This window comes from Hippocampus zosterae, chromosome 11 (assembly GCF_025434085.1).
Source record: "Hippocampus zosterae strain Florida chromosome 11, ASM2543408v3, whole genome shotgun sequence".
NCBI lineage: Eukaryota > Metazoa > Chordata > Actinopteri > Syngnathiformes > Syngnathidae > Hippocampus > Hippocampus zosterae.
In genome coordinates this window covers 6,858,872-6,876,358 of record NC_067461.1, presented here as the reverse complement: position 1 = coordinate 6,876,358, position 17,487 = coordinate 6,858,872, and the positions used below count along the sequence as shown (strand labels likewise).

General features: G+C 42.9%; 2 protein-coding genes and 1 long non-coding RNA gene across 4 annotated transcripts in view; 1 reads left to right on the top strand and 2 right to left on the bottom strand.

The window, feature by feature from the left end:
- Nucleotides 1-41: 41 nt before the first annotated feature.
- pno1 (partner of NOB1 homolog) overlaps nt 42-17,487 on the top strand; it is a 139,477-nt gene continuing 122,031 nt past the window's right edge. Inside the window, exons 1-7 of one of the 2 annotated variants that reach the window (XM_052080227.1) lie at nt 43-337; nt 412-558; nt 729-812; nt 945-1,005; nt 1,105-1,222; nt 1,300-1,370; nt 2,016-2,235. In XM_052080227.1, the coding sequence (XP_051936187.1) occupies nt 149-337; nt 412-558; nt 729-812; nt 945-1,005; nt 1,105-1,222; nt 1,300-1,370; nt 2,016-2,083 (738 nt within the window). In that variant the 5' untranslated portion in view covers nt 43-148 and the 3' untranslated portion in view covers nt 2,084-2,235. Of the gene's footprint in view, nt 338-411; nt 559-728; nt 813-944; nt 1,006-1,104; nt 1,223-1,299; nt 1,371-2,015; nt 2,236-17,487 lie in introns of those variants that run through there. The other variant, XM_052080228.1, reaches the window with a different exon arrangement.
- Nucleotides 2,440-15,562, bottom strand: LOC127610277 (calcineurin subunit B type 1). Its single transcript, XM_052080230.1, has 6 exons — nt 15,388-15,562; nt 10,666-10,705; nt 5,386-5,562; nt 4,765-4,824; nt 4,264-4,448; nt 2,440-3,503 (listed from the first exon to the last, which is right to left on the bottom strand). Exons 1-6 carry the CDS (start codon nt 15,388-15,390, stop codon nt 3,456-3,458), a joined length of 513 nt encoding a protein of 170 aa, XP_051936190.1. The 5' UTR covers nt 15,391-15,562; the 3' UTR covers nt 2,440-3,455.
- LOC127610288 (uncharacterized) lies at nt 7,948-10,600 on the bottom strand. The gene is made up of 2 exons (XR_007964805.1): nt 10,206-10,600; nt 7,948-8,825 (listed from the first exon to the last, which is right to left on the bottom strand). It is a non-coding gene; the product is annotated as an uncharacterized LOC127610288 (long non-coding RNA).

Genomic DNA, 17,487 nt, shown 5'->3' with positions numbered 1-17,487 from the left:
ATGCTCTTTGACGTATTTCTTTTTATTCAGGCGGAATCGATATTGCCTTATAGGTCTTTCCTGTTGCACGAGGACACCACCAGCCTCTGTGCTCGCTGTCTTGTTTACATTTTACTTGACAATTGAACTTTTTAACGTGATTTTCACTATGGCTTCGGTAACAAATGACGCAATGGATGCTGGCGTGGTGGAAAAGCAGGACGACAGTGACAGTTTTACAGAAGTCAAGTCTAAAAAGAGCCAAAAGAGGAAACTCGAGGCACCTGATATGGACACAGAGGGCCCTGTCGCAAGCAAGAGGCCACAGTTTCCACCAATTTCGCTCGACAAATTAAGGGTATTAAAGATTGCATTGCATTTAAAGTGCTTAAAATGTCCAGAAGAAATTAGAATGTAAATGTTTCTTTTTAGGGTGATGACCAGATGCGTAAAGTGGCCGTCCCGGCTCACCGTTACACGCCGCTGAAGGAGAACTGGCTGAAGATCTTCACTCCTATCGTAGAGAACCTACAGCTTCAAGTCCGATTCAACCTCAAATCGCGAAATGTGGAGATTAAAGTGAGTGACAGTGATTATAATTGCTATGGTTACGACATAGAAAATAAACTATTGTAATAAAGATAAGTGGTTCAAATTTAGCATTTCAAAACAACTGCTTGAAGCCAAAATGGCTGACCTCCGATTCTATTCAGTTTTTTGATTTTCCCTTTTTTTTCCCTACTTTGCAGACTTGCAAAGAGACCCAAGACATCGCCTCACTCACCAAAGCAGCTGATTTCGTGAAAGCCTTCATTCTGGGCTTCCAGGTTGAAGTAAGAGTGTTGTTACTTATGCCTTTTTTTACACTTGAACATTATACTGTCAGCAAATGTGGAAATAGTCTTGAAAGTGGCATGCTAGAGTTTCTTTCAATCCAAATGGACATGCTTGTGGTCACTTCCCAGGATGCATTGGCCCTAATCAGACTGGACGAGCTCTTTCTCGAATCCTTTGATGTCACAGACGGTAAAAAGAACCTTCCATTTTTACTCCACTAAACGGAAAGCTGAGATGTTCTATTAATGTGTTGTTGTTGGTTTTTCTTCCCTTAATCTGTTTCTGCAGTGAAGCCACTGAAGGGTGACCACTTGTCTCGAGCCATCGGCAGGATCGCAGGCAAAGGAGGAAAAACCAAATTTACCATCGAAAACGTCACCAAGACTCGCATCGTGTTGGCCGACACGTTAGTTGATGAAAAATAAGACGTCGAATTGTGCTACGGGTTGACCATTTTCATGTCTTGTTGTGTTGCGTCCACAGCAAAGTGCACATTTTGGGCTCCTTTCAAAACATTCGGATGGCCCGGACTGCCATATGCAACCTCATCCTAGGTAAGCGATCATTATTTTTAGATTTCAGCCACTTAGAATGAGAGTTGTTGTCACGTTGCGGTGGTGATTTGAGGTTATACGGCTGTGTTCTGGGGTTTATATATATTCCAATTTTCCTTTCATTTGGCCATTTTGATCTTCTAGGAATGCCATACAACTATTCTTTTGAAAATGCCAAGCACTTGCAGAGATGTATAGAAATGGGGCTATCGCACAGCACGCTCATTGGCAGGGTCTCATTTCCAAGTACCGTATTTTCCACACTGAAAGGCGCTTCGGAGTTTGTTTACATATACTGTATAGGGCGCACCGCATTATAAAGTGCATAAAATAGAAGCTACAATGGTGAGTGCAGTTGTGTTATGCATCCACTGATGGAGCTACGCTAAATGAATACAATACAATACAGCTTTATTCATATTGAGCTTTCACAACCGCTGCAGCTGTAACAAAGTGCTTTACAGAACGTTTACAACTTTACATCCAAGAAATCAAAATAGTGACCCACATATAAGGCCTCACCGGATTATAAGGCACACAATGTTGGCTTTCAAGAAAATGAAATGCTTTTAGGTGCCCCTTTATAGTGCGTAAAATACGGTAAATGAATGAACTCTTTATTAATAACCTCTCTATCCACGACAGGAAGTCCACCATCCAAGGTCTACGGAAACATCAGAGTGGTCGCCAGCAGATCTGCGGAAAGATTCTGATCTGGGCTTTGGTGATGGATTGAGAAGACCTCGAATGGGAGTTCATTTGTATTTGTTCATCATGGACTTGACGTCAGATGAATTTAACACGAGTGTGATGAATATTTGTGTGACTTTGATGTATATATGTTTTAAAAAATGCAAATCATCAATGGAGTCCATTTTGTGCAATAGTTGGCCACCTTGTGCTGACCTAAATAACTGAAATATTAAAAACTACAGCATCAATAATTGACATTTTCTCTAAAATACCTTCTGACAAAATATTTAAGTATGTAAAACAACAAAAAAGTGATGCAGCACAAATGAAAAACCTATTGATTCAGCATTTTTAAAAATACAAACCGGACACCTCATTTTAACAGTTCAGTTTATTTTAATGGTATTTCGTGTTCATATTGTATCAAGTTTTCAACAGCCCCTTAGCATAAATTGCGGCATGCAGAAAAATGGAAGAACAAACATCTTAAATACTGTATATCATCATATCTAACTAATATGCCCCCCTTCCCCTGCACACGAACTCAGATGAATCACTTGCAATCAAAGCATGGTGTCCCACTATACAGAGACAAAAGTGTGTTTAACAAATATGTATATACAAAACATTTTTAAAAAACCTCAGTTATTAATATGACGTGCTGTACTGCAGTCGGCTTCATGTGGAGACCAACCATTTGGCAACACCCATTTTGTGTACATCTATTATTAAATAATCTATTCACATCCGTGTGTAAACAAGATGATTCGTTCCAAACGTGTTCAACGACATGCGAGAAAAACAAAACAAATTCCACGTCATGCACATTCCAGTTTTTTGTATTAAGCTCAAAGCAGCCAGTCCACTTTCAGTTTATTTTCTCAGAAATATTTGGAGAAATAGTTCTGTCGTTTCAGGCCCATTTAAAAACATGTCCTAAAATGTAAGTTACCTGACAGATGTTCACCTCCTGTGTGTGTGTGTGGATATGCTTGCTTGGCACTTCATACCCAACCGGCGAGTTGCACTGTAAAGTCAAGCGTGGTTGAATGAACACATACTTCTATCACAAATAAAAAAATAAGAAGAAAACTAAAACAAATATCTAAAAAAGGTGGAATTCCCTCCCTTCACCTTTCAGTCACCTCCACATCCTCAGTCATTTTTAATTTTTTGACTGGATAGGCAGCCTTCGCCGTTCACTTAACACTTGAACGAGGCTCTTCGTGGTGGAAAAGCGAGAGGGAAATGTTCCGCTGGCGTAACACTGAGGCGTTTTTTTTTCTTGATTTTGCTGGACAAGGCGGATGAAGCGAGCGTCCAGGAGAACTCAGGAGGGCGGGGAGACTCAAGCGAGCTGGAGGGAGGTCAAGAAGGGACGTGGGGGTGCGCTCACACGTCCACCACCATCTTTTTGTGTATGTCCAGGCCGCCCACCACCTGCAAAGGAGATGGATGGAAATGGGGTTAATCAGTCAAACTTTCTTTACAGTAAATAGCCCTTTTCGTACATAAAAATGCAACTCAATGAGCTGTGCAATTAAAACATCCCAAATACAACATAAAAAGAGGACGCGCCTCCAACATACAACCAAACATATCTACAAACATACATATGCTCGCACACGCATAACCTGATAAACTAAATTTTTAAAAAAAAGGTCCTCGGCAGTAGTTTAGATCCCATTTGGCAGACAACCTTTTCTGTTTGCTCTGCCCCACTGCCCTATGATGTTCCACAAGGTTCAATTTTGGGGCCCCTGCTGTTTTGATTGTATTTGCTGCTCTTGGGTTCCATCTTTAGAAAAGATGGTATTTTCTTCTACTGCTCTGCAGACGACCTTTAGATGATGCCCCACTGAGCAAAAAGAACACTTTCTCATTAAGGATTCTTTTTTTTCCTGTCTGGAGGAACATAATGCCTAGATGGCATTGAATTTCAAATTTCATGGTCCTAATGAGCACTCGAACAGCCACATCCTGGTTCAGCCGCAGTCTTGAGAACAAGGGGTACTTTGATGAAAATTCTTAGATGTCTAGTTTTATTTTCAAGTTCCCATTGGAAAAGTAATGTTTTGCCCGGACACATTAAAAGCTTGCATTCTCCCATAGATGCTGATGTTTTGGTGAGCATCTTCAACAATGATGTCTGTGAATACACAAGCATCACAAAAGAAATCCGCAGAGTCCCGTGACTCACCGCGCAGAACTCCTCGAACGATATCCTGCCGTCGCCGTCCTTGTCGGCATTGATGATGGTTTTGTCCACAATCTGCTGCAGCTGTGTGTCTTTCAGGTTGTTGCCCACCATCATCTTGAGCACCTGGAACAGTTCGCCGTTGGAGATGTAGCCATCCTTGTCCATGTCGTAGATCCGGAATGCAACTGCAAGTGGGTAGGAAGTCAGGCAACTCTAACGATTTTTAAAAAAAGTTATTATGAATGGAGAAATACTTTTACTATTCCAGGCCCATCTCATCTTGCCACAACAAAAACAAAACCTAAAATGAAGATTATCTGACACATCTGAACATTAGTACAGTATTAACAGCAGGGGAAGACTATATTTTGAAAGTGCCTAGCGACACCAAAACACCCTAAAACAAAGATGATCTAACAAACGCTCATGTTTGTCATGTCAAAGTTACATTGATACTTTTCTTTCCCCCAGAAATTCCCAGGCGAAAAGTTGTAAACTTACATCGAAGCTTCTGCTCCTTGTCGCCTTTGACGCTGAACTGTGACACTCCCTCAATGAACTCTGTGACAGCAAAAGGTCAAAGTCAATCAATGCTGAGCTGATTTACTGTACGATGGGGTTGCATCAAAGTCGGTGCGGACCACACAAAAATCTCTACAGATACACTCGAGAAATGGTTCTCAAACCGGGAGAGAACCCCAGCATCACAGTGAAAAGAACAACCGTCAGAATACCGTATTTTCCGCACTATAAGGCGCTTCGTAGTATAAGGCACACCTTCAATGAATGGCCATTCAACTGTTAAAATGTTGTCATATATAGGGCGCACCGCATTATAAGGTGCATAGAATAGAAGCTACATTAGTGGCTGCGGTTGCGTTATGCATCCATTTGATGGAGCTACGCTAAAGGGAATACAATACAATAACAGCTTTATTTATATAGATCTTTCACAAGTGTGTAACAAAGCGCTTCACAGAACATTTAAAATACTACGTCCGAGAAATCAAAATATTGATCCATGTACCCGGCGCATCGTATTACAAGGCGCACAGTCGGCTTCTGAAAAAACGGAATCCTTTTAGGTGCGCCTTATAGCGAGGAAAATACGGTGGAAACCACCTTTAAAGTCCACTTCTCCGTTGCCGTCCGTGTCAAATATGTCGATGACCCTCTGCACGAGAGGGTTTTGCTGTAACTCAGGCAGCGACATGAACTCCTCCACGCTGAGCGAGCCCGAGTTGTCAAGGTCCAGCTTCTTGAAGCGCTTCCCCAGACGCTTGATCTCGTCCGGGTCGACTGAGATGGGAAAACATGAGAGGTCAGACATTTTTGTGCTCATTTGCTGGCTTTTGCCCAGCCCACCTCAAGTGTTTATTTGACATGAAGTTAACTTGGGGGTGGGGGGCTGCTACGGTCATGCTGGCAGGAAAGTCGTAAATCCTCGATCGAAGCCAAGATGCTGCCACTCGCAACTAGGTCAAGGACATGACTTGCGGCATGCAGATGGCACACTGTCTTCTGTGTGATATTATTATTTATTAACTGAACATGTAGTCAGATCTTTTGGGAAACAAACTGCTCTAGTTAGAGTGAGTATTTGATGGAATCATATCCCAAAAGGGGATTGGGATTGTAGAAAACTCACATTATTATTGTAGTCACTTTACGGACCGGTACTACAACCATTACAGCTGCCGCGCTATATAAATCAGCATGTATTGTATTGTATTGTATTGTACTGTATCAGAAGTGTCTCGATTGCTTCCCCGAGTACTAGTCAGCACTTGAGCATTCCAGACATCATGCCCAAAAAACATCTCACTGAGGTGAAGAAGGAAGATTACAACTAGTTCCGTAATACTAAGAGGTCCTGGTTTGCGGTTAACATACTGGGTTCTAAAAATCACTTCTGAGTACTTCTCTCAGTTTTAGACATTGCAGGAAATTGGTGGGGCTACTATCGTATGGTCAGGTGTTCTTTATTAGTGATGGGAATTCCGGCTCCTTTTAGAGAGCCGGCTCTTTTGGATCGGCTCCCTAAAAAGAGCCGGCTCTTTCGGCTCCCAAATGGCTCCTTGGTTTTTTTGTTGCTTAAATTAATTTAATACCAAAAATAACGTAATATTATGTGTAAAATTAAGTACTAATGCAAAAAATAGACATTATATCAAATACTTATTATTTATATGGCTTTATTTATATTCTTCTGAACATACTCAACATGGAGTGCTACAAAAATAAAAACAAAGTACAAAGACCCATCTCAAAACAAGGTCGTCAAAAAGTTCCAATCTCTGAATGTGTATATTTATAAGCTTTTAACTATTTACAGTAAAATATAAGTAGGCTTTGAATACCACACAACAAATTATACATTAAAATTTGTAAAACAAAAAGAAAAAAAAGGAGCATCCAGGTAAAGGTTTTAGCTTGTCTTTAGCGAAGATTGGCATGAAGAAAAACCAAGTGCCTCAGCTTTGAGGATTGATCCTGTTTCTCCTCTCTGTTAATATTTGCCCTGTTTTGGAGAAGATTCTCTCTGAGGGGACAGATGTTGCGACAACACACAGCCAACACAAAATGGATGAAAATCCCTTGCAATCATTTTCCCAGTTCCTCGTCAATTGTGTTCTGTTTTGCTGGTTTTATAGCTTTTTGCATAAAGTGGCTCATAGAGCTCTGGGTTGTACATCGAGGCAGTTGTGACATTGCAGCAGCAACAGTTGCAGACACACTAGCACCTTCATTAATAGCTGGTTCCCTTGCTTGTCTTTTCTCTTCAAATAGTACTGATGGGTGGACATTTCTGATGTGCCTGTGCAGGTTATTTGTTGAGCCAGATCTATGGGATATTTTAACCTTGCACAGTCTACACGCTGCCTTTGAACTATCAATTATATTGAAATGAGTCCATAATTCACTGCGTTTCCTATTCATTTTCTCACCTTTCCACTTTCCATCGTGTTGGTTTTTTTTCACTAACTAGCTCTCTCGTCTCCTCGTCTGTCTTGTTCGCGTGCTGCTCAGTGTGCTGCTGTGTGTGTCTCTTCTCTAACCCCTCCCCCTTCACTAAACTGCAGCACGCGTGTGTGTGTGCGTGTGTGTGCGTGTGTGTGTGTGTGTGTGCGTGTGTGTGTATGTGTGTGCGTGAGCGTGTGCGTGTGTGCGTGTAACCCTCCCCAACCGGCTGGAAAGTGGAAAGGTGAGAAAATGAATAGACACATCACTATTCTTTATAGCTGCTGCTTTAAAAAAAAAAAGAAAAACTGACCCTCACACCCTTTGCCACAGCAGTGACTCATGGGAATTTCCCCCAGGGAAGCCCCTTTGCAACAAACAAGTCTGTGCAGACTCTTCAGACATGCTGACGAAGCACTTTGTTAAAGTTTTTTAACTTTCTATAAAGTTGATAGTTCTTGCCATCCTCACTATCTAATGAAATACACGTAACTGTATCGCCTCCACTACAGTGCAGCCCCGTGACAGCTTTGACACCAATTGAAACGGCACATGCTGCTGATGCGCCCGTTTTAGCGCTTGCCCACCGCGTCCGCTGCGTTAAATGTGCCAGCGACACCGACGCAATCCCCCGGAGGACCTCCGAGCTCCGACATTGTCGAGGAAATTGGCTAAGAGATGTGAACTAGACCGTGCAAGCCTTCCATCGCCCACCTTCGACCGCTGGTGAGTTCGGCAGTGGACCCGCTGCAGTTTGCCTATCAGCCTGGCATTGGCGTGGAAGACGCCATTATCTACCTCCTCCACTCAGTGCTGTCACACTTGGAAAAGGCTGGGAGCACTGTGAGAATCATGTTCTTTGATTTCTCTAGTGCCTTCAACACCATCCAGCCCAACTTACTGGGAGGCAAACTGCAGAACGCCGGAGTGGACCACCATCTCACAAAATGGATCATAGACTACCTCACAAACCGGCCGCAGTACATGAGCAGAGCTGTGAGTCGAACAGGCTTCTTTGCAGCACTGGAGTGCCGCAGGGGACTGTTCTGGCTCCATTCCTGTTCATTCTCTACACCTCGGACTTCAGACACGCCACTCCAAACTGCCACCGTCAGAAGTTCTCCAATGACTTTGCGATTGTTGGCCTCATTACAGAGGGGGGCGATTGGGAGTACATTGGACTGACTAAGGACTTTGTGGACTGGTGCCAGCAGAATCTCCTCCAGATCAACCCTAGGAAAACTAAGGAGTTGGTTGTGGATTTCTGCAGGAAACAGTCCTCGCCAGCACCGATGAACATCCAGGGTATGGACATAGAGCGGGTGACCTTCTACAAGTACCTAGGTGTTCTTCCGAACAACAAACTGGACTGGTCTACAACCACGGACAACCTGATTAGGAAAGGACAGAGCCGACGCTTCCTACTGAGGAAACTGAGGTCTTTTGGGGTTCGGGGGTCGCTCCTTAAGACTTTCTATGACTCTGTGGTGGCCTCGGCCATTCATTATGGCATTGTCTGCTTGTCAGGCAGCATCTCGGCCCGGGACAGAAAGAGGCTGGAGCGACTGGTCAGGAAGGCCAGTTCTGTCCTGGGCTGCTCCCTTGACACTCTGGAGTAGGGATGTGAATCTCAGCACTGAGGACGATTCGATACACATCACGATCCACTGCCAGCGATGCGATGCTTAAACGATACATGGAATTTTCTGGCGATACAATGCGATACGTTTCACCGTCGTCACGATGCGATACGATTCGATACACATTAAGTTCAAATCAATGCGATCCGATACGATACAATGCAATTTGTTGTGATATTGTGCAATTAAACATGATGCAAATAAGCAAAGAAAAAAAGCTTTTAAAAAGATGGAATTCAGTATGGTATTACAAAAAGGATACCACTTTATTCCTTATAAACAGTAGAACTTGTAAAACAACTTATTTAAGCCCTTTCACAATTGGGTTTTGTGCAAAGAAAATGTAAACAATTTGGCACCCGAGACTCACAGCTGTTGCTATAGTGTAAACCCAAACAGACTATTCTCACTGAGTGTCTTATATGAAATATAATAATAATATATATATGTATATGAATCTCTAGCGCAAGATGTCCACCCATCCACTGTAAGTGCAACTCTTTGCGCACTGTTCAGCGACACAGTAATCTCACTTCTCACTTTGTTGTACACATCGGGAATATGTTTGTAAGTGAACACAGACCTGTCTGGCATTTTAAACCTGGGTTCCAAAACGTGCACGAGCTGTCTGAAACCCTCGTTGTCCACCACGCTAAGGCTGGAGGTCTTTGCATATGAAATAAGCAGTGATCTTAGTTATAGCCATTGCGCGGTCACAGTGAGTTGCAAGGGGACTCCCAAAATAAGAGGCAATTTTTTTCTGATCCTGACCTGGTTTACCAAGAGTTTCTCCGGTGTCCGACGAGGAACTGGGCGGGGAAGCGGGAGGGAAACTTGTCGGTGATCTGGTGCCATCGGTTTAAGTGGGTCTGCATATTTGTGGTGCTGCCGTTGTATGGCTTCTTAGTGCGACATTCCTTGCAAATTACGGAGGTTTTATCAAGCTTTCCATCTTTCTTTTCGAAGCCGTAGTATTTCCAAACATAAGATTTGAATGTTGCGGCTGCATTAAATATAGTAGTTTCCTTGCTGCTGCGTGCGCTAACTTCCATAATGTTTCGCTCGTTGTGAACTGGACTGTATGTGACGCACGGCTACCGTCCGTATTCAACACAAAACGCAAAGCAATGATGGTGCATTCATTGCGCCTAGGAAAGGGCAGATATGTGACGTTTAACATGAATAAAACGGCGATTGAATCGGATTTTACCGATACCCATCAATGCATCGTGATGAATCGCGATTTCACCCGTCAATCGCGTCGTACCCAGTGAATGAGCCGATGCACTCGGATCGCGGTGGTGCGCATCGATGTATCGATTAATATCGATTATTTTCCACACCCTTACTCTGGAGGAGGTGGGCAACAGAAGGATGCTAACTAAGCTAAAAGCTATGATGGCCAGTCCCTCCCACACCCTCCAGCCCACCCTGACAGCACTTGGTAGCTCCTTCAGCCAGAGACTGTTACACCCGCGTTGCAAGAAGGAGAAATACCGACGCTCGTTCCTACTGACTGATGTCAGGCTGCTGAATAATAATAATAATAATAATAATAATAATAATAATAATAATAATAATAATAGTTAAATGATGTGAAAAACAATTGTTAATAGCACTGCGATTTATCAATATCGTATTTATATTGCACTTAATTGAACGGTGTTTGTTTTTTTTCTTCTTTCTAGCCACATTCTTGCTGCTGGAGGCTGTAAATTTCCCCAGTGTGAGACAAATAAAAGATATCTTATCTTATCGATAGCCTGTTCTAAGTGCATATTTGAATGGTGGCAGCACTTACAATGTGTGCACATTTCCAGAGGGTAGCTGGCTTCATTTCCCTGAGGAGAGAAGAAACGAGAACTTATTGGAATTCACGTGACATACTCAAAAGTACCGCGAGTCTCTTCGCGCCGCACAGGGTTGCGAAACAGCTGTGAGACATGACATGATGCAATCACAGCAGCCTAAGCTACTGCCCCCATTGTTCGTTTGTCAGTTTCCAAGAATAGACGATTAGAGCTATGTGCCAAAAGACAACATTTACCTGAGGGTGGATTTGCGCCACATCAGGGGTGTCAACCTCATTTTTGTTGCGGGCCACATTGTAGTTACGCTTTCCCATGGAGGGCCGTTATGAATTTTGGGAAACCATATAAATGTTTAATCACCTCCACAAATTACATACACAACCCACAACAAATTGATGAATAACTAGTTTTAAAATAAAAAATCAAGAATAATGGCTGATACTGTGTATTACATATGACAATTTGAACTTTTGGTTCAGACTTTAGCAAGCATCATGGAACTTGACATGCTTGATTTGCTTTCACGGGCCACATAAAATGATGTGGTGGGCGAAATCCAGCGCTATATAGTTCAAGTGACACAGGTTTTTTGGCTCTCACTTGTTACAAGTGGGATATTCATAATGGCAGAATAAAGCCAAAACAAAAAGACAGGCAATTACATTTCTTCAGATGGGAATCAGGCCTCTTCCAAATGTGGATGAAAATCTCATTCCCATCGGATATTTGTCAGCGCACGTAAAGTACATCTGAAATACGCCGACTGGCACTGTATCTAAAAACGACATCTCTTCAAACAACACAAACGGAAAGAAAACGGGTGCCGTGAATATCAACAAGAACGAAAGCAAAGAGCATTACATAAGGTTTAACTATGCGCTACTTCATATCGTATAGGCAATTCATTCGAAATGTAATAATGATTTTAACTTTAGCTTGCCACGGTTATAAAAACATTACAATAGAAGAAAAACGATTTATAGGCTGAACAGTACGGAGTGTGTCTGCCACTCCCTTCCGTTTTTAAAGCACTCTCAATGCACGGAGTTGCTTGCGGGAAGCATGAGACGTATGTATGAGTTTTTAACCTCCGCGAGCGAGTTTTAAGATATTTATTAACACCCCATGCCGACTCTCAAACTAAACCCACAACACTAAGACTTATACACATTGTATTTTAAAATACAAGACATATAAACATCGCCAGTGCTAATGCTAACAGGCAATGGGAAGTCCCATGACGTGCTAATAAAAAATTAGCATTGACTTCCGTGAGTATTATTACTTTCCCCCCAAAAAAACAAATTTTCACAAAAATGTTTTTATTTATTGTTCTTTATTGTTTTCATATGTTACTTTTTTACAGTTTACACATTTTTCCGTTTTTATAAAGTTTGATTTAAAGTTTACTTCGTAGTTGAATGAACATTCCGTTTTAAAGTTGAATAAATCGGATATAATAATCGAATAATCTTGATTTGAATAGCAAACAAAATCATCATGATCCTCCCTCAGCCCCATAATTGCGCAGCCCTAATAGAACATTAAATATGGTGTAAATGTATTATATTACAGCTGCATCCAACATTGCATATAGTTTAAATATGCAACATCATAGGTGTATGAAACTTTAGGTAAGAATATTTCGTGTGCTCCATGTACAAACAAACATATTGGATACTGTATGTGTTATTGAAGTGTGCCTGAAAATGTATATTTTTTAAACTAATGCAAGAGCACTAAATCGGGATTGGTGACTTGACCCTGCAATGTAAATCCAGCCTAAGAGAGGTTGCGGTATTTTCAGCGCAGCAAACGACACAGGGGAATTAGCCGTGAGATTACAACGCTAAAAGACCGTCGCTAGCCAACAACCTTATTGATCACTGAAGAGGGGGAAGGGGCGCTGAGGCTCAGAATTAAGGTCTTTGCATCTCAGTGTAACAAATCCAAATCCAGTCAAGTGATTCTTGACTGATTCAACAAGCAACTTGGGATACAGTATATCCACATGCTAACTTTCATATCCTGCAGAAGCTCACTCCACTCCACTTAAGACGCACTCGGTTCAAGATGGATGGAGAAGGCGAGGCGGCAATGTGGAGCCTTATCCATCATGTATGCTTCATTCACAATCAATAAACACGAACACCACACTCGTTTTGCATATGTAAGAGCCTGGCTGGCAACCCAAATAGGCATGGCTAATTATAGATCTGCAAGGGGGTGGGGGGACCAACATGAGGTGACATATTCTACTGTAACAAGTATCATTCTAACATTAATCAATCACTGCTTCATGTAACACATTAAAAGATAAGGGCTTTGTACAATACCAGAAAAAAAAAATTGTCTCCTTTTTTCAGAGTTGCTGTTCTGAATGAACAAAACAGAATGGAAGGGGCGGGGGTGTCAGGGTACAAAGTCCAACTGGTAATTTTCTGCTTTCAAGGGCAGAGCTCGAACACCACCTCAGGTGCCAAAATGTATTTCTTAAAACCAGGACCAGGGGTGTGTAGTTCAGCCCCATACTTCCTGCTCCTGTCACTGTCCGCCATTGATTTCTTGTCTTGAGCTGCAAGCGAAAATTTGAGCCATGACTGCTCAGATGGTGCCAGCGAACTTCACAACAAGCGGCAGATCGACAGATATTCAACAATTCTTCAAAAAGAAAGCCACGGTCTTGCTTCAAGCTATTTAAGCGAACAAATATCCGCTAGCGTATTGCTAACCAACACTGCAAACTATTTCCACGGTTCTGCATTACCAGTGGCCCGCGACTGTGTCGGGACACCTGAAGTTCACAGATGCTGGCAAAAAATGTTTCACGTGGAAATCTGTATTCTTCTAGGTGAAAAAAAATCGTGCTGCACTAATTTCAGCATTAAAAGCACAGGTGGTCAAACATCTCTGGTGCCATTTTGTGGGATCCCTGAGCAAAAAACAAAACAAAACAAAAACCTCAACTGACATGTATGTTAGCTTTGTTTAAGGCCACAGGTATGAACGTGAGAGCGAATGCTTGCATAAGTGCCGTGCATTTAGCTGGCGACCAATCCAGGGTGTATGCTACCTCTCCTCCATGCAGCTCCTCTCACAAGCACGATGAATGAATGACATCCAAAACAACAAGGTTTGTAATTAAGATCGTAGTGATAAATATTTGATTTATTCATTCCTCATTCTCAGATTAATTAATTAATGCGATGACTTCTTTGTCTACGTGTGCCCCGTCTATTCCAGCACATACGTACTGTTTCTCTCATCAAAAGTCAGCTTGGATAGACTTTGGACCGACCAGCGCTATAGAAAATGGACGAGCATCCCACTACCCACAACCACTGATGCTGCAAACCGGTGCCAACACAACTGCAGCGATGCAGTGAAGACTGAGTGGGCTGCATGGATGTGGAAATGAAGCTCTTATCTCTTGTTCCATATCAGCTGCAGTAGCGCTTTGATTGCACTGCAGCAGAGTATGGACCGCGTATTGTCGTAGGACAGGCTATGAGTTGTCGTGTATTGTGCTGTAGGTTGAGTCAAAGGACTATCATGTTTACGCATCAAACCTATCCATATGACTAATTGTCAAATGTGGTTTTGTGAAGCCTTTTGAGACTTTTCTGTGGTGAAGGGCTAAACAATCTTTATTCCAAACACTGTTATCATGTTGTACAATACAATACAATATTGTACAGTCAAACCTCGGTTTTCGAACGTCTGTGTTCTGACCAAATTGGTTTTTGACCAAAATTTTGGGGTTTTTATGCCTCGGATTACGACCGAAAAAAAGGTTCTCGACCAAACCGAGCGCACTTGACTCCTCTCGCCTTCCTTTAACATGGAAGTGACGCTTCCTCGTGTAGCGTTCCATAAATATTTTTTTAAAGAGCGTGGTTTCGGTTTTCGAACATCCTTCTGGACCATATTATGGTCGAAAACCGAGGTATGACGGTATTATGTATTGTATTATAATGTTGTAGGGCAGCAGGGTGGTTAGCTGCTTTGGCTTTTGCGCCACACGATGCTCTTAGCGGAATTTAAACATCTATTCATTGTGCTTGTGAGAGGAACTCCATGGGGGACATGCAGGAAACACCCTGGACTTCTTGTCAGCAAACACGCAAACAACCATTCGCACCTACGGAGGGTTGAGAGTCCAGCTAACATGCATATTGTATGCAAGGGAAAAACCTTCACACGGGGATAACATGCAAACCTAACACAAGAAGCTGGAATCACGATTCGAACCTCAAAAGCGCTAGATTATAACGTGTGGCTTGCTAATAATTGCTTCCCTTGTGAAATCACAACGTTGCAACTGTAAACACCGACCCAAAAAAAAGCGCGCACACAAAATGGGACACTGGGCACTAAAAGACACGACGTTATTGTCTACGGGCATGAATTTGCGTCACGAAAACTAATGGACACGAAAACGTGGGGAGGGGAAAAATAACAAGACCACTGACAGGGGATCAAGAAACGCGTATATAGGCCAGAGGCTTCAGGCTGCTGACGGGCTCGCCCCCCTGCCCCCTTCCACCGCACTTCCTGGGCAGAGATCAGACGAGGAGCCACAAAAGTGGGCGAGAAAAGGAGAGTCCTCCGCGGGGAGGGTGCAATTGTGTCGATGTTTAAAAGCTAAATAAGCGATAAAATGTCGTATTTAATCGACGAATAAAAAGCGGGAGACAGCCGGGGCAGCTTACCATGGTGGTGTTCGGTTGAGAAAGCCCAGGCGATGTGAGGAAGACCGTTGAGGGAGGGTTGTATTTGCTACCAAACTGTGTCCACTAAACGGAGAAAGAGCCGATCACGTCTCGGCCTTTTTACACCCAGGTTCGTGGACTCTCTTTCCAGTCCACATAAGCTCTCCTCCGTCGATTTGTCGTCGAAAGCAATGGAGATAATGATGTGTCGTTCGCGAGCGAACTCTTTGAAGTGAACGATGGGAGCCGGCTCCTCCTCATTGGGAGCCGCTCCAAATAGGATCTGATTTTTTATCTCCTGTTCCCCCCCGACCCCTCTTCGGCTAGCCGCACGTGATTGGTCAGAATCCGTGGTAGAAGAGGAAGCAGAGGTGCGCGCTGCAGTTGTGGAAAGGTTAGAGAAAAGTCACACACAGCAGCACACGCGGACGAGACGAGAGAGCTTGGGTTTTAAACGCAGCGTTCAACAAGTGGGATATCGGTGATAAAATCCATACTTCTAATTCCAGTTGAAGCGATGGCGATGCGGTCCATTTTCCTCCGTAAGTCCCTCTTGATTAGAAATCAATGTATGCATTAATTCAGGTGATATGGATGGATTTGCATGCGCCGTAAAAATGTCAGAAAGCTGTTTCGGTGACTAACTATTTTTGGTCATCATGTTTGTATTCCAATAGTGTTTGAAACGTGCCCCTTCTTGTTTTACTCTATAGAGAAGGGAAAAAACAAACACCGTTCAATTAAGTGTAATATAAATATAAAATGGATAAGTCGCAGTGCTATTTACAATCACGTTTTTTCATGGTGGAGGGTCAACTTTTCGGAACGCCAACCTGTATAAACTACCAACAAATCCGTATAAAGAGCAAAAAATCCTTATAACATATCAAAGCATTTTATGTCAAAATAACGTCACAGAAAAAAACATGAAATTTTCAATGATATTTATTGTAGATCTCCATAATACAATGTCTGGTTAATGTCAACAGTGTGCTGCTGTGTGTGTGTCTCTAACCCCTAGAGCAGGCGTGTCCAAAGTCCGGCCCGCGGGCCAAATCCGGCCCGCGGTCGTATTTCATCCGGCCCTCGGCCCCCCGTCATAAAATCAGTGCCGTCTGGCCCGCAGGTTGGGCGCAATGGAACACGTGTTGCATTGACTGAGGTCTCGTAGACTGGTGAGTGATGTTTCATAGAGTACTGCTTCCCTCTAGTGGCTAAATGAGTAATAGCATTCACTAAATGAGTAATAGCATTTAGACACTAGAGGGCATCACTCACGAGTTAATAAGACATCACTCCGTGTTTATATTGACTGATATGTCATATTTCAAATGATCCTTGCAGTTGTGGATATGTGTATTGCTTGTTCATTTCCCTGTTGTTCGAGTCAACGGTTTTGTGACTATTGAAAAGTCATGGTGATACATTTTATGTTTCAAATCAATCAATTTGCACTCAGGAGACTTCTGTTTAAGAAAAAGTCACGTGAATAAGCAGTTGTATGTGATATACCTGTTTCAAATGAACCAAAAGAAATTCTTATTCATTCATTCATTCATCTTCCGAGCCCCTTGATCCTCACTAGGGTCGCGGGCGGTGCTGGAGGCTATCCCAGCTGTCTTCGGGCATTAGGTGGGGGACACCCTGAATCGGTTGCCAGCCAATCGCAAAGAAATTCTTAAGATTGTTGAAATTAAAATAAAAATGGAAATGTGAAACAGATTGGCTTACTAAAATTTGTTGAACAATATTGTTGTTCAATGTAAAGAATGTCAGCCAAGGTCGGCCCCCCGACATTTTACCACATAAAATCTGGCCCCCTTGGCAAAAAGTTTGGACACCCCTGCCCTAGAGCCTTCTCTTAACTGCAGCGCGCGTGTGTGTGTGTGTGCGCGCGTGTAACCCTCCCCTTCCGGCTCCCACCTCATTGGGAGCCGGATCCCATCGTTCCCTTCAAAGAGCCGGCTCCCGGAGCCGGCTCGTTCGCGAACGACACATGTACTGGTGACGACACGCGCGTTTCAGGAACAAGCGGTCAGTTGGGAAGAACAGCGTGTCCGTGTGGTTTTTAAACGCAGCATTCAAAAAAAGTGGGATATC

What these genes read in the sequence shown, in the direction of transcription:
- LOC127610277 (XM_052080230.1), bottom strand. An exon ending in CGGAGAAGTGGACTTTAAAG is followed by an intron (nt 4,825 to 5,385) that starts GTGGTTTCCACC and finishes TTGCTGTCACAG; the next exon opens with AGTTCATTGAGGGAGTGTCA. An exon ending in CGTTCGAGGAGTTCTGCGCG is followed by an intron (nt 3,504 to 4,263) that starts GTGAGTCACGGG and finishes TCTCCTTTGCAG; the next exon opens with GTGGTGGGCGGCCTGGACAT.